Raw genomic sequence first — 20,203 nt, 5'->3', positions numbered from 1 at the left:
TTTATTATTAGTTGAGAGAACACCGTTAAAAGACTGAAAGTAAAGTTAAAATCGAAGACAGAAGAGGTCAATCGGCGAGATTAAGCGAGTCTAATTTAGTGGGTTTTTTAAAAAAATTCTTTTATTGCTGGAATTTTTACAAATGCTTTTTAATTCTTAAACCGGACTGGGTTTTTTTTCTTCTACTTTTCTTTTTCAAATACCTACAGAATAATTTTAAGTGTTTAAGACTTTCTTTCTATTTCCTTTTTCAACACCCTATTGTTTTTTTATTAATTCTCTTTTCTTTTTGTTTTGAATATAAGGAGGGAAGTGAAAGTAGAGGAAAATATGTAACACTGCCACGCAGAGGCCTGGAAACATTGTTTTCTTTGTTTGAGTGTTTGATAATTTTGAGCAAAGTAAGAGCTGGTGTTACATTTCAAGGACTCTGAGCCTGTTTATTGATGATAGTAGGATGAGCATGGAAGATTGTTTACACAGGTGCCCTTCTGGGATACTATCAGTGGTTGGAGTCTGGAGTTAAAAGAAAGCATGGAGTTGAAGGAAGATTGCAGTGACCTTGGAAAGAGAATTGTTAACTTTGCCCGGAACTTAACAAAGAGCCTTGGACTCTATATAGTGGCACTGTTTTTCTTTTTTTCTTCTGATAGGAAGCTTGTTTTATTTTTTTCTTTCCTCTTATTTTTTTTTTAGTGTTACTTCTCTACTTTTCACCCTCACTTAGCTATCCCTAATTGGACTGAGGCCTTTTGGAGAAGAAGCCTGTTTTTTTTTTTCTTCTTTCTTCTGAACACATAAACAGATGTACATTTCCCCCCCTTTTTTTTCTTTGTTGGAATTGTCATTCCATTCCACTTAATTGGATTAAGGTAAAGAAGAACCTGAAGACTTTTATTTTCATTTATTTTATTTTTTATTGCAATTGACTTGTTAAAAATTTTCCTTTTTTTCTTTCTCCTTTTTAAATAACTGGAATTAATTGGATTACGACATACAAGAGCCTGAAGGTTTTCCTTTCTTTCTTTTTCTCTTCTTTTCCCCCCTCTTTTTATGGTTATTTGGAATTATACTTGCCCTCCATATAAACGGATTAAGGTATAGAAGAACCTGAAGACCTTGTATTTTCAGCTATCATATACTATACCAATTGTTTGGAAATGAGTAAAAAAGATAATGGCCGTTGGCTCTTCAATACTAACTTCTTCTTCTTCACCATCTGGAGGACAAAGATCAATACAAACAATGTTGCAGCAGGAAAAAGAAAAGGAAGTGACATTGCAGATGATTATGCAAGGAATCCAAAAAATACAAGTAAAAACAGAATATTGAAAAGAGAACAGAGAATATTGAACAAAGAACAGGAAAAACAGATGAAAAAATTGAGAACATTCACCAGATAATGGTGAAATATGAGGACAGACTTCAAAAAATTGAAGAAAAAGATGAACAGAGAGACAAGAAAATTGGAGATATTGACATCAGATTGAGCGTGGTTGAAAAAGTGGAATATTGGGATGGGAGATCGATAGATGTGAAGTAACCATCCTCTGCTACCAAATGTGATGTTCCCGTGGGTCGTCCATGAGGCCAATGTTGAGAAAAGACAGGACACGAACTTACTCGGGATGGAGCGACCCAGATTGGGGGTCTGGTAGCCCCTTTTATTGAGATAGGACAAAGGCAGGAGGAGCAATAGCATGTGATACAAAACAGCCATATTACAACAGATAGATTAGAATTTTATCTCAGATTTCAAAATATAGAAGAAAAAGGAGAAAATTTGGCAGAAATAATGAAATTCTGGCAGAAGCATTAATGATAACTAAAGAGAAGATGATGGATGGGATGGATGAGGTGTTTCAAGTTTTTACAAAATATGTCGTGAAAAACTAGCTGCCAAGAGAAGTTCATATAAGATTTACCAAGAAAACAATCAAAACACAAATACTACAGATGGCAAAAGATAAAAAATTGAAATACAAAGATAAGCAGATTGTCATTCTGAAACAAGTACCAAGAAGAGTGAGAGAGATGAGAATACCAATTCTTGACTAAAACCCTACTTTAAAAAGGTGTTAATTACAGATGGCTGATACCAGAAGGTCTCATGTTTGTATGGCAAGGACAAAGATACAGAATAGACTCAATTGAGAAAGCAGGACTATTTTATGATTATGATAATGATGACTATGATTATTTGAGAAGGAAAGAGGAGACAGGAAAAGAAGAATCATTAATTGAATTTCGAGAGGAATGCCTAGCAGTGACTGAAAAGGAAGAAGGTGCAGTAGGCGGTATTGTGGAGCCCAAAGAACAACGAGAACTAAGCTCTATTAGAGCAGTAAACCCTTCTTCTAAAGTATAAATATGGAAGAGAAAAACATTGATTACAATGAATATAAATTGACTTAATTCAGCTATTAGACGAAGGAAAACATTCCACAAATTGGAGAAATTAAAATTTGATATAATCTGCCTACAAGAAGTACATATTAAAAAGCAACATGAACAAATATTGATACAGCCAAAACTAGGGAAAATATTTACTGCGTTGACACAATGTAAGAAAAGAGGAGTGGTTTTATATATTAAATATACAATTCCAGAGAAACAAATTTATACAGATGATGATGGAAGAATCTTGATGGTGGAAATTATGGATAATAATATGAAAGAACTTTTAATAGCAATTTATGCTCCAAGTGACAATCAAGAAGAATTTTATAGAAAATTATACATGAAAATAATTGAATTGGACTATGTTAATATCTGCATGATGGGAGACTTTAATGGAATAGATGAGAAATTGGACTATAAAACACAAAAAACAATAAAGCAAAGTAGACTCTTCCAAAATCCTTCTTTAAAATGATAGATGAAATAGGCTTAAAAGATGCATGGAGAGAAAGAAATGCAAAAAATAGACAATTTACTTTCTACTCAAATAGACACTCATCATGGTCTAGAATAGATATGATATGGATTTCAACGGAATTGAACTTTAATATACAGGAAATTGATATAGAAATAAGTACTTGGGCAGACCACAATCCAATGACAATTAAATGGAAAGGACAAAGGAGAAGATCTAGATGGACTTTAAACAATACTATACTAAAAGGACTTTGTACAGAAAATGGAGAAAGAATTGGCTTTCCTTTTCAAAGAAAACAGAAAAGAGTATACATCAATGCAGAATCTTTGGGATACAATGAAGGCCTACGCTAGAGGCTTGATAATAGATTATACAAGGAAAAGAAACATTAAGAAAATACAAGCTTTTAAAACATTAGAGGATGACTACAAGAGACTTGAAAAAGACCTACAGAAACCTCTTCCATAAAAAAGGACATTAAATTAAAAATGGACACAATTAAACATAAAATGGGGTTAATGGAAAAGGAGGAATTAGCACAAAAAAATAGAGGTGCTAAACAGAACTACTTTGACGATGCAAATAAACCAGGTAGATGGTTAGCATATAAACTGAAAAAAGAGAATCAAGAAAAATAATGCAATTAATAGATGTTCAAAGGCAAATTTGCCATGGAAATAGAGAAAAGAAAAATATTATCAAGATTACTATGGAAAACTGTATGAACAAGAGAATATAGACAAGAAAAGAGTTAAACATTACTTGCAGAAAGCGAATTTACCCCCGATATCTAAAGAAATTGAAGTGATGCTGGAAGAGAATATAACGATGATGGAGTTAACTGAAGCACTTAAAAAACAAAATAATGGAAAGGCTCCAAGTCCGGATGGACTGCCAGCGGAATTTTATAAGACACTATAGGAATCGTTGAGTCTTCCATTGCTAGAAGTTATGAATGAAGTAATATCAAAGATGAGGTTACCCAAATCGTGGTCAGAAGCATATATTACACTTGTGCCAAAGGAGGAAGCTGACCCACAACAAATTAAGAACTATAGACCTATTTCCCTGCTAAATTCAGACTATAAAATATTTGCTTCAATATTGGCGGAAAGACTTAAAAGATATTTAAATAACTTTATTCATCCTGATCAAAATGGTTTTCTGCCAAAGAGACAAATTAAAGATAACATGAGAATAATTCTGGACACTTTGGAATACTATGAGGCACATCCTGAAAAACAAATGGCCTTGATATTTCTAGATGCACAGAAAGCCTTTGATAATGTGAATTGGCAATTTATGTTATTACAGTTGGAGCAGATGGGCTTCGGTAAGAAATTTATTCAAACCATAAAAGCTATATATCATAAACAAATAGCAAAGGTAATGGTAAATGGTGAACTGACAGATTCTATTGCTATAAGAAAGGAACAAGACAAGGATTTTCTATCTATAATCTTAAATGGCATAGCATTTGCACGTTCAAGAATGGTACATAATCTGGGGATCCTTTCTGTTTCAGATGCTGCTCAAATAGCAGGTAGCAGCTGCAGCCAAGAGGGCCATTATATAACTGCATCTGGCATGGTGCTCCTTCTTGGACTGGGAAGTCCAATAACTCATACCCTGGTCACCTCACAGCTCAATTAGTGCAACAAACTTAATAGATTGGACTGCCCTTGAAAATTCTGAAACTTTGGCGTGCAGCAGCATGGGGAATAATGGACATCTCAGAATGCCTATGTGACACCTCTGTTTCACAAGCTGAACTATTTTGCAAATATGCTTCTGGAAGTGATATAAAGTGCTGGGCATCAATCCTATATGACATAGAGCTTGATTATTTCAGAAATTGTCTTTGCCTGGCCAGAATATGGTGATACTTTCTCTGTTGTGGTTTCTGTTTTCTAAAATGAGATTCCCCCACTGGGGCCTATCCTGTTGGCATGCTATAAGGCCTTGACAATCTAGTTGTTCTCTGGCCTTGAGTTAAGTTCGATACAGCCCTTTTTAGATGTCCTTTTGCCTATTTTCATTTTTTTTAAAAAATAAAGTGATTGGATCCCACCTTGCTTTGATTTGTATTGAGGATGGCCAAAATGCTCAGAGGGTGGAAAGAGGCATTCCTTAAGACATTCAGCTCCATTCCCTTTAGACCCATGAACAATAATGATCTCATTGATCCCCCAAACTGCCAAAACATACTCATACATTTTGGATGCAAATGTATTGAGCATGTATTTTCTTCTAGGGGCAGAATTCTGAAAGAGGAAGAGGGGAAAGAGTGCCACACAAAACTCTTTCCAGTAGATGGTTCTAAAGGACGTAATGTTTGAAGCAATAGCATTCAGAGTGGTCCAACACTGATCAGATCCTGACATAGTCTGACTTAACAATTTAAACTGGGATCATCTCAGTCTCAAAAAAAGTTAAAAACACTAATGAAACAGGGCTAAACATTTAATTTTATTTAAATTATCTCTGAAGTTGAAATGCCGTATTGTCTGAATAGAAAGGAAATGATTCAAAATGAAAGACGCTGAATGACTTCTAGAAAAAATTTATTTTAAAATAAATATCCTTGCAGCATTTTTACAATCTGGTCCCAATGCTCAAAAGGTATTTGGAGGGCACTAAAAAATCCACACACACACGCACACAGTTCTGCTTCCCACCTCAGTAGTTTAAAATGAAGCCACCTTAATACAATGCTCACTCTTGCTTTGCCACTACTTATAGGTGATTTTTAAAAAAACCAATTTTGCTATAAACGGAAGTATTTCCTTGCCTAAGCACCACGGAACCCAACTATTACTATATCTTAGTAATAATATGCCAGTCTTTGTCCTGAAAAGTACCTTTCTTTAAAATTAATTCATAGAATCATCATGCTGAAAGGGACTATTTAGGCTTTTAAATTCAACCTTTCAGTCAGGGCGAGAATATATTAAAGCATGCCAGAAAGGAGTCTGATTGCTGCTTGCAATCCAGTATCCAGTAAAGAGGAATCATTACTACTTGGGATTCCTTTGTTAAATTGTTCCTGTCTCCCCCACCCCCCAAATCAATTCCCAACAGTCACTTGTAATCTGTATTCTGTGATTTAAGATCATTATTCTATTTCATGTACTCTGGGCAATGGAATGCAGCTTTTGGTCTTCTTCCTTGTAATTTGGACACTATGAGGATATAATCCTTAAAAGATTTTTTGTGACAGTAGCTCCTCTTGTGATCTTCCACTGTAGATGACCAGGCTGAGCTCGAGGGGTCAAACATATCATCAGTCTCGAGTCCCTTCATGCCCACAACAGATTTAAGTCCAGCCCACCTTGAATTCCGTTGACTGTTATCTACTGCCAACTCGCTTTGACTGTTAGTTCAGAGCTCTTGTAAAGAGCTTTAGAGCATGCAATAAGCCTATATATTCTTTTGAACTGCCCGGAATCCTGATTTCCCGCACTTGACACCTGCTGGCTCATTCTGAAAGACAAAGAAAGGAAGTATAATACTTTTGTCTTGAAGCTTTCACCTACCTTTGGAAGAGAGGAAAACATAATTACACCAAGCTGGTCCCCTACAGCCAATTAGTAGATTCAAATGTCATTTTTCAATGTAGATTTCAAAGCTACAGAAGAAGACTTTCAGCAGACTTTCTCTGTTCCTCAGAAGCTAACTTCCTTTTCCTGACTTACTGACATGTAATTACAATTGTATTTTGGCCTCTTTCAGTTGAATAAATCTGCATCATAAAATAATTCTTCACGATGGAAAAAAATCACAATCAACACCCAGAATTAACTTACACTTGTGGTTAAAAACACTTTTGCATCTAACCTAAAAAAGGCAGCTTCCCACAACTGAAAATAATGTACATTACCTTAGTTGGATAGTTGATAATTAAAGAAACTAGAAGGCAATATAGAGGAAATATAACCTTTATCATTCATGCTTCCACACTGAAGAAATTCCCCATATCATACAATTTTCCTGAATAAGATTAGGGGAAAATATTTTGAAGAATTCCTACTTTTGTCATTTATCCAAAACATGTTAAGTAAAAGAGGAAAACTGTTGTTTTTTTAAAAATAAAACAGTTCTTGGCATTAAGACCAAAAGAACTTTCCCCTATTACTTTGTGGTTTTATGACTTGGTTGTAAACAGTATGATGGCATCTGGTAAAGAAATCTATAAAATCGGGATAAAACATTTTTGGCAGACATTGCAGAAAAAAATTGCAATAGAATGTAAACCAAGGATTTTGTTATTGCTGTTGCTGGGGATTGTCTTGAAAGCGTCTTTTGAGGACTAGAAATAGCATGGTATTACCTCCAAGGGGTGCGGGTGTGCAGATGTTTATATTCTTTTTTGCTTTTGTGAATTTTTGAAATAAAAGTACAGATAGTTCTTAACCTAGGACTTACTTGTTTGACAGTTCAAAGGCAGTTTTAAAAAACGGCTTGTGACCAATCCTCACACAACCATCACATCCCGTCACATGATCAAAATTTGGGCATCTGGGATGTATTATATACAGTTGCAGAGTTCTGAGGTCACAATTACCATTCACCACCTTCCCAGGGAGCTTCCAATAAGACAATGGGAAAACCAGTCACTGAATGACCATGGAAAAGGTATAAATTTGCACTTAACACTTAAGAACTGCATCACTCAACAACAAAACCTCTGGTCCCAATTATGGTTGTAAGTTGAGGACTATCTGCAGTATTAAGCTACTGCTTATATGAATTTACACAATATCTAGAGTGGTGCTGGCGGCTACAGGCCAGGCACAACCCACTCACTACATATAAGCCACAGGACACAAATGTGGCATAAAAGCAGCAGCACTGGAGAAGATATTATCCTTTTGTTCTACAGGTCATTCCAATGAGTGATATTTAACAGATGGGTTAAAGGCTAACTCTTAAGAGGACGAATTGGGATCAATTATTTGAGAGCTGTGGCATTTATCATTTCATTGCTCAAAAGTACTGCTTTTTATCAAAACCATCACGTTTTGATGAACTCTACAAATAGCAAAATAGATTTTTGAAGGAAAATCCTTTAAAGCCACAGCAAGTATTTTAATAAATGAGTAACCCATCTTATAAAAATTACATTCCAAATTTCATGAGCTTTGTCTTATTAGTCAGGATGCCATTTGGTTGTTTGACTAACTATATTAGATCAACACAACCAAAGATCCATAGCCTGCCTTAATTAAGAAGGGCTTTGTGTGGCAAACAGTAACATACGGAATTAGTACTTTCCCCCCAAATTTATTACACTGGCTGACTTGACCATCTAATATTCAAGTCTGCAAATGACCACATTAACATACACACAAGACAGAAGCTCAAGAGGTACCCAAAGAGCAAGTCTGTTTTCAACTCCAGCCTTGAGGTAAACTCTTCCAGGATCCAGATGCCCCTTCCACCTGCCAAATAAAGCCAGGTTACAATTCTAATTCAGTATTCATTATGTGATATTTTGATAACGGAGCCTTCCAGGTGAATTCTCATTATCCTGGGGATAATTTATATTAAATATTATGCTATGTTCATCCAGTTTCCTTTAAGGACAGGACCATTATCATCAAATTTATTTGCTGTCCAGGTCACACTCCAAGGCAACTCTATACATTCAAGAGACAAAAATCAAAAAGACCAGCAACTTTACTAGATACCCCATGACTTATAAACATTCACTTAGTGACCAGTTACAATGGCACTGAAAATATGACTGGAGACCAGTCCTCGCACTTACGACCATTGCAGCATCCCATCACGATGGAAAATCTGGTGTTTGGCAACTAGCATTTGATTGCAGTGTTCGAGGGTCACATGATTGCCATTTGCAACCTTCCCAGCTGGCTTCTGACAAGCAGTCAGTGGAGTAGCCAGATTTAACTAAGAATTCACTTAAACTACAATGATTTAACAACCCTGGCAAAAATGTGGTAAAATTAGGTGCAAGTCACTTAACAGCCACCTTGCTTAATGAGATCCTGGTCATAAGTCAAGGACTACCTGTAAGAGGTTGTCTCTACATAGGACATCAAAGCCTTAATGTAGAACATGGAAGATTCAGCTATAGGTCAATTAACCTGTAGGCACTTCCACTGAATACATTATGTGCAACTCAACATAACAATCTTAGAATGTTATGGACCTGTGCACGATTATAATTATTTGAAACTCATTAGTTTCCTTTCTGGGTGGCCATATCAAATTCTTGTAACAAGTCCCACCATCTGTTATCACCAACTACTTTCACCAGGTATAATGGAGTTAGGAGTTAAGACATGTATCAACATACATGTACTATCATCTTCAGATACCTGATTTATTCATGCGGTCATGTTGGTCCATAAGATGGGGGTTATTATATTAAAATACTTCAATATTTATAATTGGTACAAAGTCTTGCAGTTTCATTACTTGCTTCTTCCAGTTTCAGTATTCGCAGGATTTTAATATTTTCTGTAATATACCTGTGCCACATTAATTTTGTGGCATAAATTGATACCACAAAATCAGCAATGGATCAACAAGTTCCTTTTTGAGTTAAGATTTGGGACTCAAAAAGCAACAGTTCAGAAGCCCACTTTTCTCACAAAATGATATTTTTATAAATACAACAAAAGTAGATTAATTTAGCTATCTTTCCCGAGTCCATATAGATTGATGTATACTTTACACTCAATATTAAGAATCTGCAGGAACAGCTGAATTATAGTCAGTGCTATGAATTATACTGAGGAAATTTGCATTATTTTTTCATTTTAATATTGTATAATTACATTGCTGATTTGAAGGACGCTGAAAGATTTCAGCAAGGGACTATAATCCTGCTTTAATAGTCACTTGCTCTAATATTTTAGCAAAAAACACTCAACATTCAAGGGTATTTTAACATGGTGTATTTAGAAAAAGTCTTCCTAGTGCCTCTGAACTGAAACCTCACTTTAGAAATATTGGTGATTCTTTAATGATTATGCATACAGCCCCAGTATGTATGCATTGTGATTGTCACAAAATACTTTAGGGACTAAAACTTTGAGAGGCTCAATGGGCAAGATGAAGAGTGACTGACAAATCATCTGTTATGACAACTTACACACTTTTAACTAATGCATAAAAAACTGAGCAACAAATGATAGTGCTTGGGAAAGTGGAACCAGAAGTAATCATTTCATCATATTTAAATTGAATCTCACATTTCTGATAACCTTTAAAATGTATTTATTTGCTATATCTAAGTAATGCATAACTTGGCAGGGAATCCTAAAAAAAAGGCCACAATGGTGTCTTCTATGCAAATTTAACAGCACTTTACCGTAAAACGTTCAAATGGTTCAATGCAAAAAAAAAAAAAAAAAAAAAAAGGTTAAACATCTATGTGAGAAATGAGCCATTTCAGGCATCTGGGATGCAGTCCAAACTTCAAAATACCTGTTAAGTTTCATAAAATTTTACACCTGAAATGTTTCAAACCTATTTTGTACACTTCTACAAGGTAACACAGAAACAACCCTTCCAGTTCTAAAAGCTTGATTTTCAAGCTTTTACCGCAACATCTATATGAAATTATTTTATAAAACTTTATGCTTGTAGCTTTGCCCACTTATGTGATGGAGTTTCTCTATCAAGATTTCTGTTTATCCAAGTACCCATGTAGTTACTGCAGCCTTAACTTGACTGCAAAGAGTTGAAGTGTTACAATGTCAAGAACAGAATTCATTTTCAGAAGGGCATTTAATAGGCTTCGTGAAGCCAAAGAACTGAATACAGGAATACCTTAACCACTTTTAGTACAATATTGAATTACATGTGAGTCTTCCAGTTTAAAAGAAAAATATAAACAAACAGTTGTTCAAGAACTTGCAGGTTCTGCAAGCTTCAGGTTCTAGGTACATCATACAGTATAAATTTGTTTCTGAAGATCAACACGAGTCTCCCTTAATAATCAAGGGGGGGGCTGCCTTCCACCATGCCCCTTCCTCACTACATCATAGTACTTTTACAAAACTACAAGGTATTAATGCATTTATAAAAACAAGGAGGATCTTCACACCTTGCTCAGGCTCTGGGGAATTATAGGTGATATATAGGTCAGACCCCCCCCCACCTTGGCTTGTTGAAAGAAATCAGGGGGAAAACAATAAATGTATTATTCAAAATGCTTAAACACACCTGTAAAAAATAAAAAAAGGAAAAAAAAAGCAAATTAAAAAAAATTCCTCCAAAAAGATCTAATAGGCCATCCTGTAGCAGAAGCTGTTGGGCTGCTTGTGATAAGACTACAAAAAAGGGAAGATACAGGTAGAGAACTAAACAAGATTCAGCGAAGCTCCAAAAATCTTTATAAATACAGCCATTGGAAGGACGATCTTGAGTCAGGAAGGATTTATGCTCGGTGCAAGCTGAGAACGAGAAGCAGGTACAAATTGTAAAGCACACTGAAGAAACCGGTACATTTTACTAAACTAGTCTCCCTCCTCCCAACCCAGGCTAAATTGTTTACAGCCTTGGGTGATGGTGCTGTCAACTAACCTGAAAAGGAGCATGAGGAAGGGGGGGGAGTAAAGCTAAGTTTCCTTTATTAAGGGCCATGTTTGCCAACTTTTTTTTCCTTTCAAAAATGGATGGCTCTAAGAGGTATGTGGTGGTTTATTTATCAAAATAGTTCAGAGGATGTTTCTGTGCGCAAAGAATGCAGTCAGAATTTTTATAGACTTGTTCAATAGTTCCTTTAAGAATCAATTTGTTAAGATGTTGAACTGTCCCAGTTTTTCTTCAGCAAGACAGTTCTTTTAGGTTGTATTTAGAAGGCTAAGTACTATGTTTTACTACCTACTACATAACAGGAACAGACTTAAGCCTACTTGAATATACTAAAGAAACATACTTACCTAATTATCATAATTGTCTCTGTAAGAGCTTCCAGAGTAACGGTCCCCATAGCCTCCCTGATTTCTGGAAGAAAAGCACAAGGCTGATTTAGTCCAGTAGTGCTGGATTAGTTAATTGTGCAAATACTAATACCAAGAGCAAAACTCATTATGTGCAAGTAAAAAAATGCTTTATCCTCTATGCACAAATGATAGTTGCGTGATTTTGGATATATTTTATCATTATCATCCAATATCAATTATTAAGGGACAGGCCAACTACTTTGATGCACTTATTAATTATGTACTTCCTCAGATTATTTTTTCATTTGTTGCAGTACTAAGTGGAGGAGCTGATGTAAAGAGTGAATGTGATCTGAAACACAGACAGACAATTAACACCTGTCCAGAACCACTTAAATAAAGCAGCTGAATTTTTTCCAGGGGTTATTTGGTTACTATCATGCCATCCCACTAAGAGATATGCTTGATTGAAACAGAAATGTTGCAAGGCCATACCAAAGTCTGCCTAACATTGTCCACCCAATTGCATTCAGGATCAGTTATAAAAGGCCAGCCACACATATAAGCACATTGCAGTAAAAAAGCCATGAAGTGACTAGGCCAACAGTGATTGACAGGAGGGCACAGCTATGCAAAATTCTTCCTTACCACAGCTGTAATCTTCCCATGAAGGAGAAGTCCAAGACAACTTTCAAATTATGTATCACGATTGAATGGAGAATTGCTATCCCATCCAAGGTAAAAGATGTGATATTTTCAGATCCAACAATCTACATCTGCAGTGATTTGGTCTTGCTAGGTTTATTTAATATATTAATATAACCTTGCCAACACTTACTAAATGTTTACATCCATTTAGGGCAAAAAGAATAATTTTGAGTATCCCCCCATTCTATTCAACCCAGCTACAGTACAGGACAAATCCAGCATATCCATTCAATTATAATTTTGTACCTATCTATTCCAAGTGATTTAAAATGGCATATTGTTTTCATTTCTATAAGACACAGTATGTTATTTACAGCAGGAGAGGACTGCTGCACCAACAGTTCTCACATTAAAGTAAAATTAACCCCAAAGTCCTTATGATGGAAAAAGAACAGCAATCCATCGGAGTTAACGTTAATCTGAAGCAAAGCTAATGTACCATGAGATATAAGATAGAGAATTGCTGGAGGTAGCAAGCAGCTGTTTCTAACATATGCTTTGCTGTATATTTTCTAAAATCACAGCTCATTGCTAGGAATGAAATAGAAAATGTCTAGTGGGATCTTGAAACATTTTATAGGGTAAGTAGGGGGACTGGTATTCAATGCTCTATCTCCCCTCAGCAGCTCCCAGCATGGCATTTTTCTACCCCACCCCACCCCCGTTATCAAAGGATTGGCCTATGTGCCCATTCTTTAATGTACAGGAATAGATTCTCAGATGAAACAGGTTTCTAGCATGTAATATACCCTGTTGGCCTGGCCACACCCAACTCCCAATGCTCCCCCCCATCATCGACTGCTAATAACCTTGACTTTTCCTAATTTTTTTCACTGTCCTCCAAACTACTACTGTCTGGAATAATCATCTCTACTTTGTTCTGTTTATTGAACCAATATGTATATATGTTTCAGTTGAGGCATGGAATATTTTGCAGATCTGTTTTCCATACCCAATTTGTAAGGATCACAATTTGCCTTTAAAAAAGCTTACCTGCTGCCATAATAGTCTCTGGATCCACCATATCCACCGCTTCTGTTGTCATAACGGCCACCTCCATATCCACCACCTCCTATTGCAAAGATAAAAGTATCTGTTAAATCTTATCATTTCAATGCAATGGAGGTTTATGTTAAAAGGGCAAATATAATATTGTAGGAAAGCTTCACCTCTAGAAAATCCACGTCCACGCCCTCTGCCTCCAGAAGAGCCACGGGAAGATTTCCCAGCCTGGTCAACTCTGATCTGACGTCCATCCACAGACTTATAAGAAATAATCAAAAAAAAAATTATTGGATACAATTGTATCTACTGCCAAAAGGAAGCTGCCTGAGGTGACGATGATATGGGCGTAGTTAAGTCAAATACTGCATTTGATTATAGCATGCATGATCTTTTTCTTGCTACAAGGCTAATTTGATAGCAATTTTTGGAGGTGCTCTAAGCGTCATTCAATTGCAGACTCCATTTCTCCATTTTACAGCTTGAGAAGAGGAACAAACTCTTTAACGTAGAATATATAATGCCCAGGAGAACAAATACAATTTGCCTTCTCTAAGCTAAGCAGGTAAGTATCCAGACTCGGGCCACACCTCAAAAATATTTGAATATCAATAATGCAACAATTATCTGCCAAAAGTCTCTTAAATAGGGCCAAGGTTTGTTTGTTGTAACTTTCAGCTGTGTGCGCATTAGGTGAAGGGGAATTACAATAATTCTGATGAACTGTTTTATGGAGCTAGTATTGTTATTCACTCATTACCTGATATTAATTTTGAGTTGTTTTATGAGGTTTTTGCAGGGCTGGTAATTAAAGCTTAGTCTATTTTCAACCTGAAGTTAACAAGATTCTGTAAAACTTAAAATGTATGCAGTCGCTATAAAAGTTAAAGCACTTTATTTATTTCTTACTATTTGGTTTAGAAGACACTGTTTTCCTATGAGGCACTACTTTAACAAGAGATTAAAATGGTTGGATTAGATGACTTCTGAAGTACTTTTAAACTCTAGTGTTCCAGAAGTTTGATACGACTGTGTCTACTATGAGTAGGGATAGTTGTGTAAGTGAACATAGATACAGAATTGGAGGGAACATAATGTAATATTACAATTATAAATCTATATTATAGGACAGGTATGCTGGGAAATAGCAAAGCATGAAACTTTACTGCAAGCATCTTGATAGTCATCAACTAAAGTTCTCACCTCTCCATTCATGGCTCTCATGGCATCCTTTGCATCTTCAGGACGGCAATAGGTAATAAAACCAAAGCCCCTGGATCGCTGAGTCTCTCTGTCTTTCACCACAACCACTTGAGATTAGAAAAAGAAGCATGCTAATTTAGATCACAGATGTTCTAAGGAGTTCAATGTGCTAGAAGTTTATCTCATGTAACTTATACAAAATAATCTGATCTACTAACAGTCAAACCAAACTGGTGTTAGATAAGGGTCAACAGAATTCAGAGGGCTGGACTTAGGTCTTTTGTGGGAATGTAACAACTCCAAACAGATGATCCTGCCCTCAGGCTCTGCCTCGTTATCTCTTACATTAACTATGTTCAGTTGATTACCATAAAAGTAAAATTTATTGACAGTCCTAATCTTAGTCCTTACACATTAAAGTAACCATCTTGCCAAACACTCATCAGAGGAAGTCTTCTATAATATGAAATAAATCCTTACAATTATGTGTATGCTTTTATATGATTTTAAGTTACAACAATTTAAATGAAATAAAAAGCATTGTTTATGATTGTTTGAGGCAAAATTACCTCAAGAGTATAACAACACTATGTCAAGTCTTAAATAATAATTGATTTTTTTAAAATATCACTAGGAATGGATAGTGATGGTTGATCTTTATGATTTTAGAGTTAATTGTTGAATGGCATACTATATTTAGATAATTACAATTATGTTAAAACAAACCATGATGTTTGTCATTTATAACAAAAGTTTTGTCCACACCTCTACTGAACAGCTATTTTATGCATTGCCTCCCAGTACGTTACTGATATTACACCTAATACCAGTAATGAATGAATGTGCTTTTGTGCAATCTAATATATCTGAAACATTTTCTCACCTTCCGCAATGTCACCATAGGGCGAGAACAATTGCTCCAAATTTTGTTCATTGGTGTCAAAACTGAGTCCTCCAATGAAGAGCTTTCCTTCATCTGACGCCATTTTCTAAGTGATCTGTAAACAAAAGACTCTTTAATTCTGAGAAAAAGCAAGGATATAAACATAAGGGCAAAATTCACACTAAAATAGGCTTATGCTGCTTCAATTACTATAACTTTTAAGTAGCTCATAATAATAACAAATTCACTAAACATGCGTATACTAATATACAAGCTTTTAACAGATTATTGCTTAAAAGTATATTCCATTATTTAGAATTATTTTAAAAAATCAGATTTAAAAGGTTAGAAAAAGATTTAAAAATCTATTTTCCAAACTTCTGACTAGGTATTTGTAATCTGGACCTAAACCATACAGTAAATATTTTTTATCTTTAATTGGGGTAATTTCTAACTTGAAATTTTTTGACAAGGATGGAACTTTTTCCAATTCGAACCATTTTGTCCATTTTTTTAGACACGTTGAGGAACACTGTCCTAGACAACTAAATACCAAATTCAACTCCAGCAAGGAGATGCCTCTTTTAAAAAAGGCAATTGTCATGGTATACAGACTTCCATCATCCACATATAGCTTCAACTTTATGCCTGCAACTGGTTTATACACAAATGAAAGTCTGAAAGATATTTTAGTGCTATAAAACTAGGATCTTTTTGTTGTTCTTTCCTAAGATAGACACTTGCAGAGCAAGATGAATGCCTGCACCCACGATTCCTCTTTCCTATTTATACACCTCAATGTTTACTTTGAGGAAGGGATGGAATACAGCTTCTTAATTATATGCATTTAAAAGGCTGTTTCACTAAATCTTACTACCTAGAACAGAAACATATAGGGGTTCTTTTGGAGATAAATACTTGGTAGTTTAAAAATCTAAATATATGCAAAATATTTTTTTAAATCACATATTTTGTGGGTTTCAAAGTGACCAAGGAACATATATTATTCTTTCAGGGCAAGAATTAAATATAGATCTCCCTCATTGTGGAAAAGGCAATATCAATTGGTATTTATTAGACAGAGTGTCTATTTTTATGTTACATTCCTTTTATTTTAGAAACAAATGGATACAGGAGGCTGAAAGAGGTAACACATGTCCAAATGAAGCAAAGCTAAACAAAAGGTAATGAATAGATCACCACAGTGCAGTTAGCTGCTGTACATTATTCAAGAATTCTTTGATTTCATCAGTAGAAAGATTCCTATTTCTCCATATCAAAAGCACTATCTGATAAACCATGTAGACCTGTAAAAGATGCTGAAAAAGTCTTGAAAACCTTTTCCTATTATGTATTTTCCAAAGCTAGTTTTTGAAGACAGGGATAATTTATTCACCAATTACATTATTTTATTTTTCATTTATAAAATGTGTACACTTCCTTTGAAAATGTATGTCAAGCTTTTCATCTCTGGAAAATTGGGAGTCTGCTATTTTTCTGGTGAGGAAGCCTTCTTTCAGGCCAACTACAATATTTCATCATGTAAACTGGGATTTAAGGTATCATTATCAAACCTGTCTCCTTTATAAGCACCACCTGCTTATTTACAGCATCCATGATATTGTTACATTCATAAAGTTGTGAAGCATATATTATTTCCTGTTGAAAAAGAACTTAAAATATTTATATCAGCACTTGTTATCCGGAGGTTCCCATCTAAATACAATACACCCAGGATTTGGTTAAAACCTTAATGATCCCCAACAGGCACCTTTATTTATGGGATTCGTATTGCCGCCTATTCGCACATGGCGACTCAAGGCGGCTTACAGAATATAAAACCTCATATAAAAACAATAAAACCAATAACAGTCATATAATAAATTAATATAATAAAATATATTTACGATTTTTTTAAAAAAATTGTAAGAATCGGATGCTGCTTTTGTCAGATAAGGATAACAAAAGTAACTGTAAAGCAGCCTGCCCCATTGCACGGTTTCCAATAATTAACGAAATCTGTATTTAATCTTCTTGCATAACAGGGTAAGGGAATAAAGTACCGCTACGGTTAAGGGCCTGCCCTGGCGGCATTTTCCCTCTCAACGAATTCCCCCCCTCCCGGTAAAATGGCCACGAGCACGTGGTCCGAACAGAATGCGGGAAGGCGAGTGGAGCGCGGCTCACGTTCCAGAGAAAAACCCAACTAAGCATGCGCTAAGCCCGCTCCCTCGCCGCCCTGTTCGGGGTGAACGGGATTCTTCCTCCGCACCCCGCTCTCACCGCAGGTTACCAGGCTCTTGAAACTTACCCCGTTGCTCACAGCGGCGCGTCCTTCCTCACCGTCCGTTAGGCGCAACAGTGAAAAACGAGTTTCAAAACCAGCGCATGCGCGCAAGGGCCCAGTAGTTCTTTCTGGGCAACCGCCATTTTGTGAATCGTCTCTCCTTTCTTTCCCTGCACCTTTCCCTCCTCTCTTTCAAGAAAGCCTTTTGTCTCCAGTTTCTTCGCTAAGCCTCACCCCGGCACCCTCTCCTCCCGCAAGAGCCCGGGCGCGTTCCGATCGAAACTACTCACCCAAATAGGCCTCGAAGCGAAGAGCCGCGCAAAAGACCCGTCAGCTACCGAAGCAAGAGGTATCGCGATGGCGGCGAGGGGAACACGAGTGTTAAAGCGAGGCTGGTTACACACGCTTCTGCGCGGCTCGCGAGCAGCCATTGGCTGGAGTGACCAGTGGGCGAGGCTTAGTCGAAATAGCGGAGACGCCCATCCGCTCCAGGAAAAAAAAACTCTTTTCCTGCGGCGTCTCACTGCAGCCCTATCAGCGTTTGATTGCTGGGAATTGCATTTGTGAAAGGCGTAAGCAAACGGCCCTCATTAAGGGAGCGCGGATGCGGACGTGTCGCAGCTGCCATAGCAGGCCTCCGATTCGTCGTTTTTCCGTTTTCCAAAAGACTAATAAAAGTGGGAGAGGAAGCCAAAATTTGTGTAATGCCTTATCTCTAATTTAAAGGGGGGGGGGCGGGCGGGCGGACAATAAAAGGAATGTTTCGTGGAAGGGAACTCAGTAAACCTCTAATGGAGAAAGTAAACCGCTAATCAAATGTTGATTATAGATACTGCATAAACTTTCGGGGAAAAAGCAGAGAATAATACGTAATTGGCTAAAAAAAAAAACCCCAACAACCTTAAAAATCAAAAGATTGACAAAAACGATGCATGGAAACTAAAGATAATTGGGGGGTGGGGTGGATGGGGAGGAGGAACTTGTACCCTTACATCACAAAGAAAATCTCATGAGATACATATTTTGAATCCAAAATATCCACCGCAGACATTTTGGATCCTGGATTGGATGACAATTTCACATTTTTCCTCATTGCAGTTTATGCCAGGCTCCCGTACTCTGTAAGCCATTTCATCAGGGTCCACGATCAGGGATCATGTTACACCAACAAAATGGAAGCAAGTGGTGTTCTGTTTGTCAGATTAAGTCCTATTTGAAGCATCCAAAATTTAAATGCTTGTGCAATTGCATGTGAAATTCTGTCATCTTTCAATGTATCATGCCTGATTCCAGAATAGTAGGGCTATAGTATAAAATGTTGATTGTGTGGCTTCAAGTCAGCATCTTTTTCTATGCTTTCACAATTAAATTACTTCATTTGCAGAATTTGGAAATTTCATTCCCCCCCCCTCCTTTTCCATCAAATCAGTAGACTATGGTAGTCCTTCACTGGAGATTGTATATTGAACTATTACAGAAAACGGAAGTTGGCTCACATAAATGGAAAGCAGTGTTGAGCAATTATAGGAAAGCTAGTAAAATAAGAATGCTGGTATGCTTACATTTCATTACACTAACTCAAGTGGAACAGGAAGAGGAGATAAAAAATTCCGTGAAATCAAGAGGTAACTAGTTGCCACATATTTAAAGTATTTAAAATTTAAAAACCTGTTTTGGCAGAAGAACATAAGTACTATATTAAAAAAATCAGTGAAATAACTTCAAAGGTTTCTGGTTTGATGTTCAGTCTAGTCCAATTCGAGAGGCAGTTTGATGAAGTAGTTATGCTGCTGGCCTAGAAACCATGGATACTGAGTAGAGACCAAGTTCTAGCCTCCCTTAGATATGAAAGGAATCTTTGGTCGAGTCACTCTCAGCTCACCTTACAAGGTTGTTGCAGAGAAAATAGGAGATAATGGTACAGTACAAGTAGTTATCAAATTACAACAATTTGTGTAGTGCTGTTTGAAGTTACAGTGGAACTGAAAAAAGTAACCCATGACCAGTTTTCACACTTAAGATTGTTGCAGCATCCCCATGGTCATGTAATCATAATTTGGGCACTTGACAACTAGCATGGGGTCAGGTGATTATTATTTGTAGCCTTCCCAGCTGGCTTCCAATAACAAAGTCAATGGGGGGAGCCAGATTCACTTAACCAAATGATTCACTTAACAATTGCAGTGACTCACTTAGTAACTAGCATACATGTTGTAAAATAGGGCAGTGAAGATGTTCCATAGAGCAGGGGCCATTGTGGAAAAAGCTTGTCTTCTAGTTCCCGCTAATTCGACACTCTTTCACTCACGGGATCTGCCACA

General features: G+C 36.5%; 1 protein-coding gene across 3 annotated transcripts; it reads right to left on the bottom strand.

Moving 5' to 3' along the window:
* Positions 1 to 5,425: 5,425 nt before the first annotated feature.
* LOC106549975 (cold-inducible RNA-binding protein) lies at positions 5,426 to 18,329 on the bottom strand. Of its 3 annotated transcripts, XR_015696071.1 has the most exons (8): positions 18,173 to 18,329; positions 15,596 to 15,710; positions 14,713 to 14,819; positions 13,677 to 13,770; positions 13,501 to 13,579; positions 11,797 to 11,860; positions 8,250 to 11,307; positions 5,426 to 6,361 (listed from the first exon to the last, which is right to left on the bottom strand). XR_015696071.1 is itself a non-coding variant. In XM_014067736.2 (7 exons), exons 2-6 carry the CDS (start codon positions 15,696 to 15,698, stop codon positions 11,797 to 11,799), a joined length of 447 nt encoding a protein of 148 aa, XP_013923211.1. In that variant the 5' UTR covers positions 15,699 to 15,710; positions 18,173 to 18,329; the 3' UTR covers positions 5,426 to 11,307. The 3 variants fall into 3 exon arrangements, 2 of the variants coding, with proteins under 2 accessions (XP_013923211.1, XP_013923212.1); XM_014067736.2 differs by having other exon boundaries at positions 5,426 to 11,307; XM_014067737.2 differs by lacking the exon at positions 18,173 to 18,329 and adding an exon at positions 17,907 to 18,024 and having other exon boundaries at positions 5,426 to 11,307.
* Between the last annotated feature and the right edge of the window lie 1,874 nt (positions 18,330 to 20,203).

Source organism: Thamnophis sirtalis, unplaced genomic scaffold (assembly GCF_051295495.1).
Source record: "Thamnophis sirtalis isolate CommonGarterSnake01/CBP01778 unplaced genomic scaffold, rThaSir2_p1.2 scaffold_3, whole genome shotgun sequence".
Classification (NCBI taxonomy): Eukaryota; Metazoa; Chordata; class Lepidosauria; order Squamata; family Natricidae; genus Thamnophis; species Thamnophis sirtalis.
Note: the sequence above shows the minus strand (reverse complement) of the source record. Positions and strands in the feature narration are given on the sequence as shown.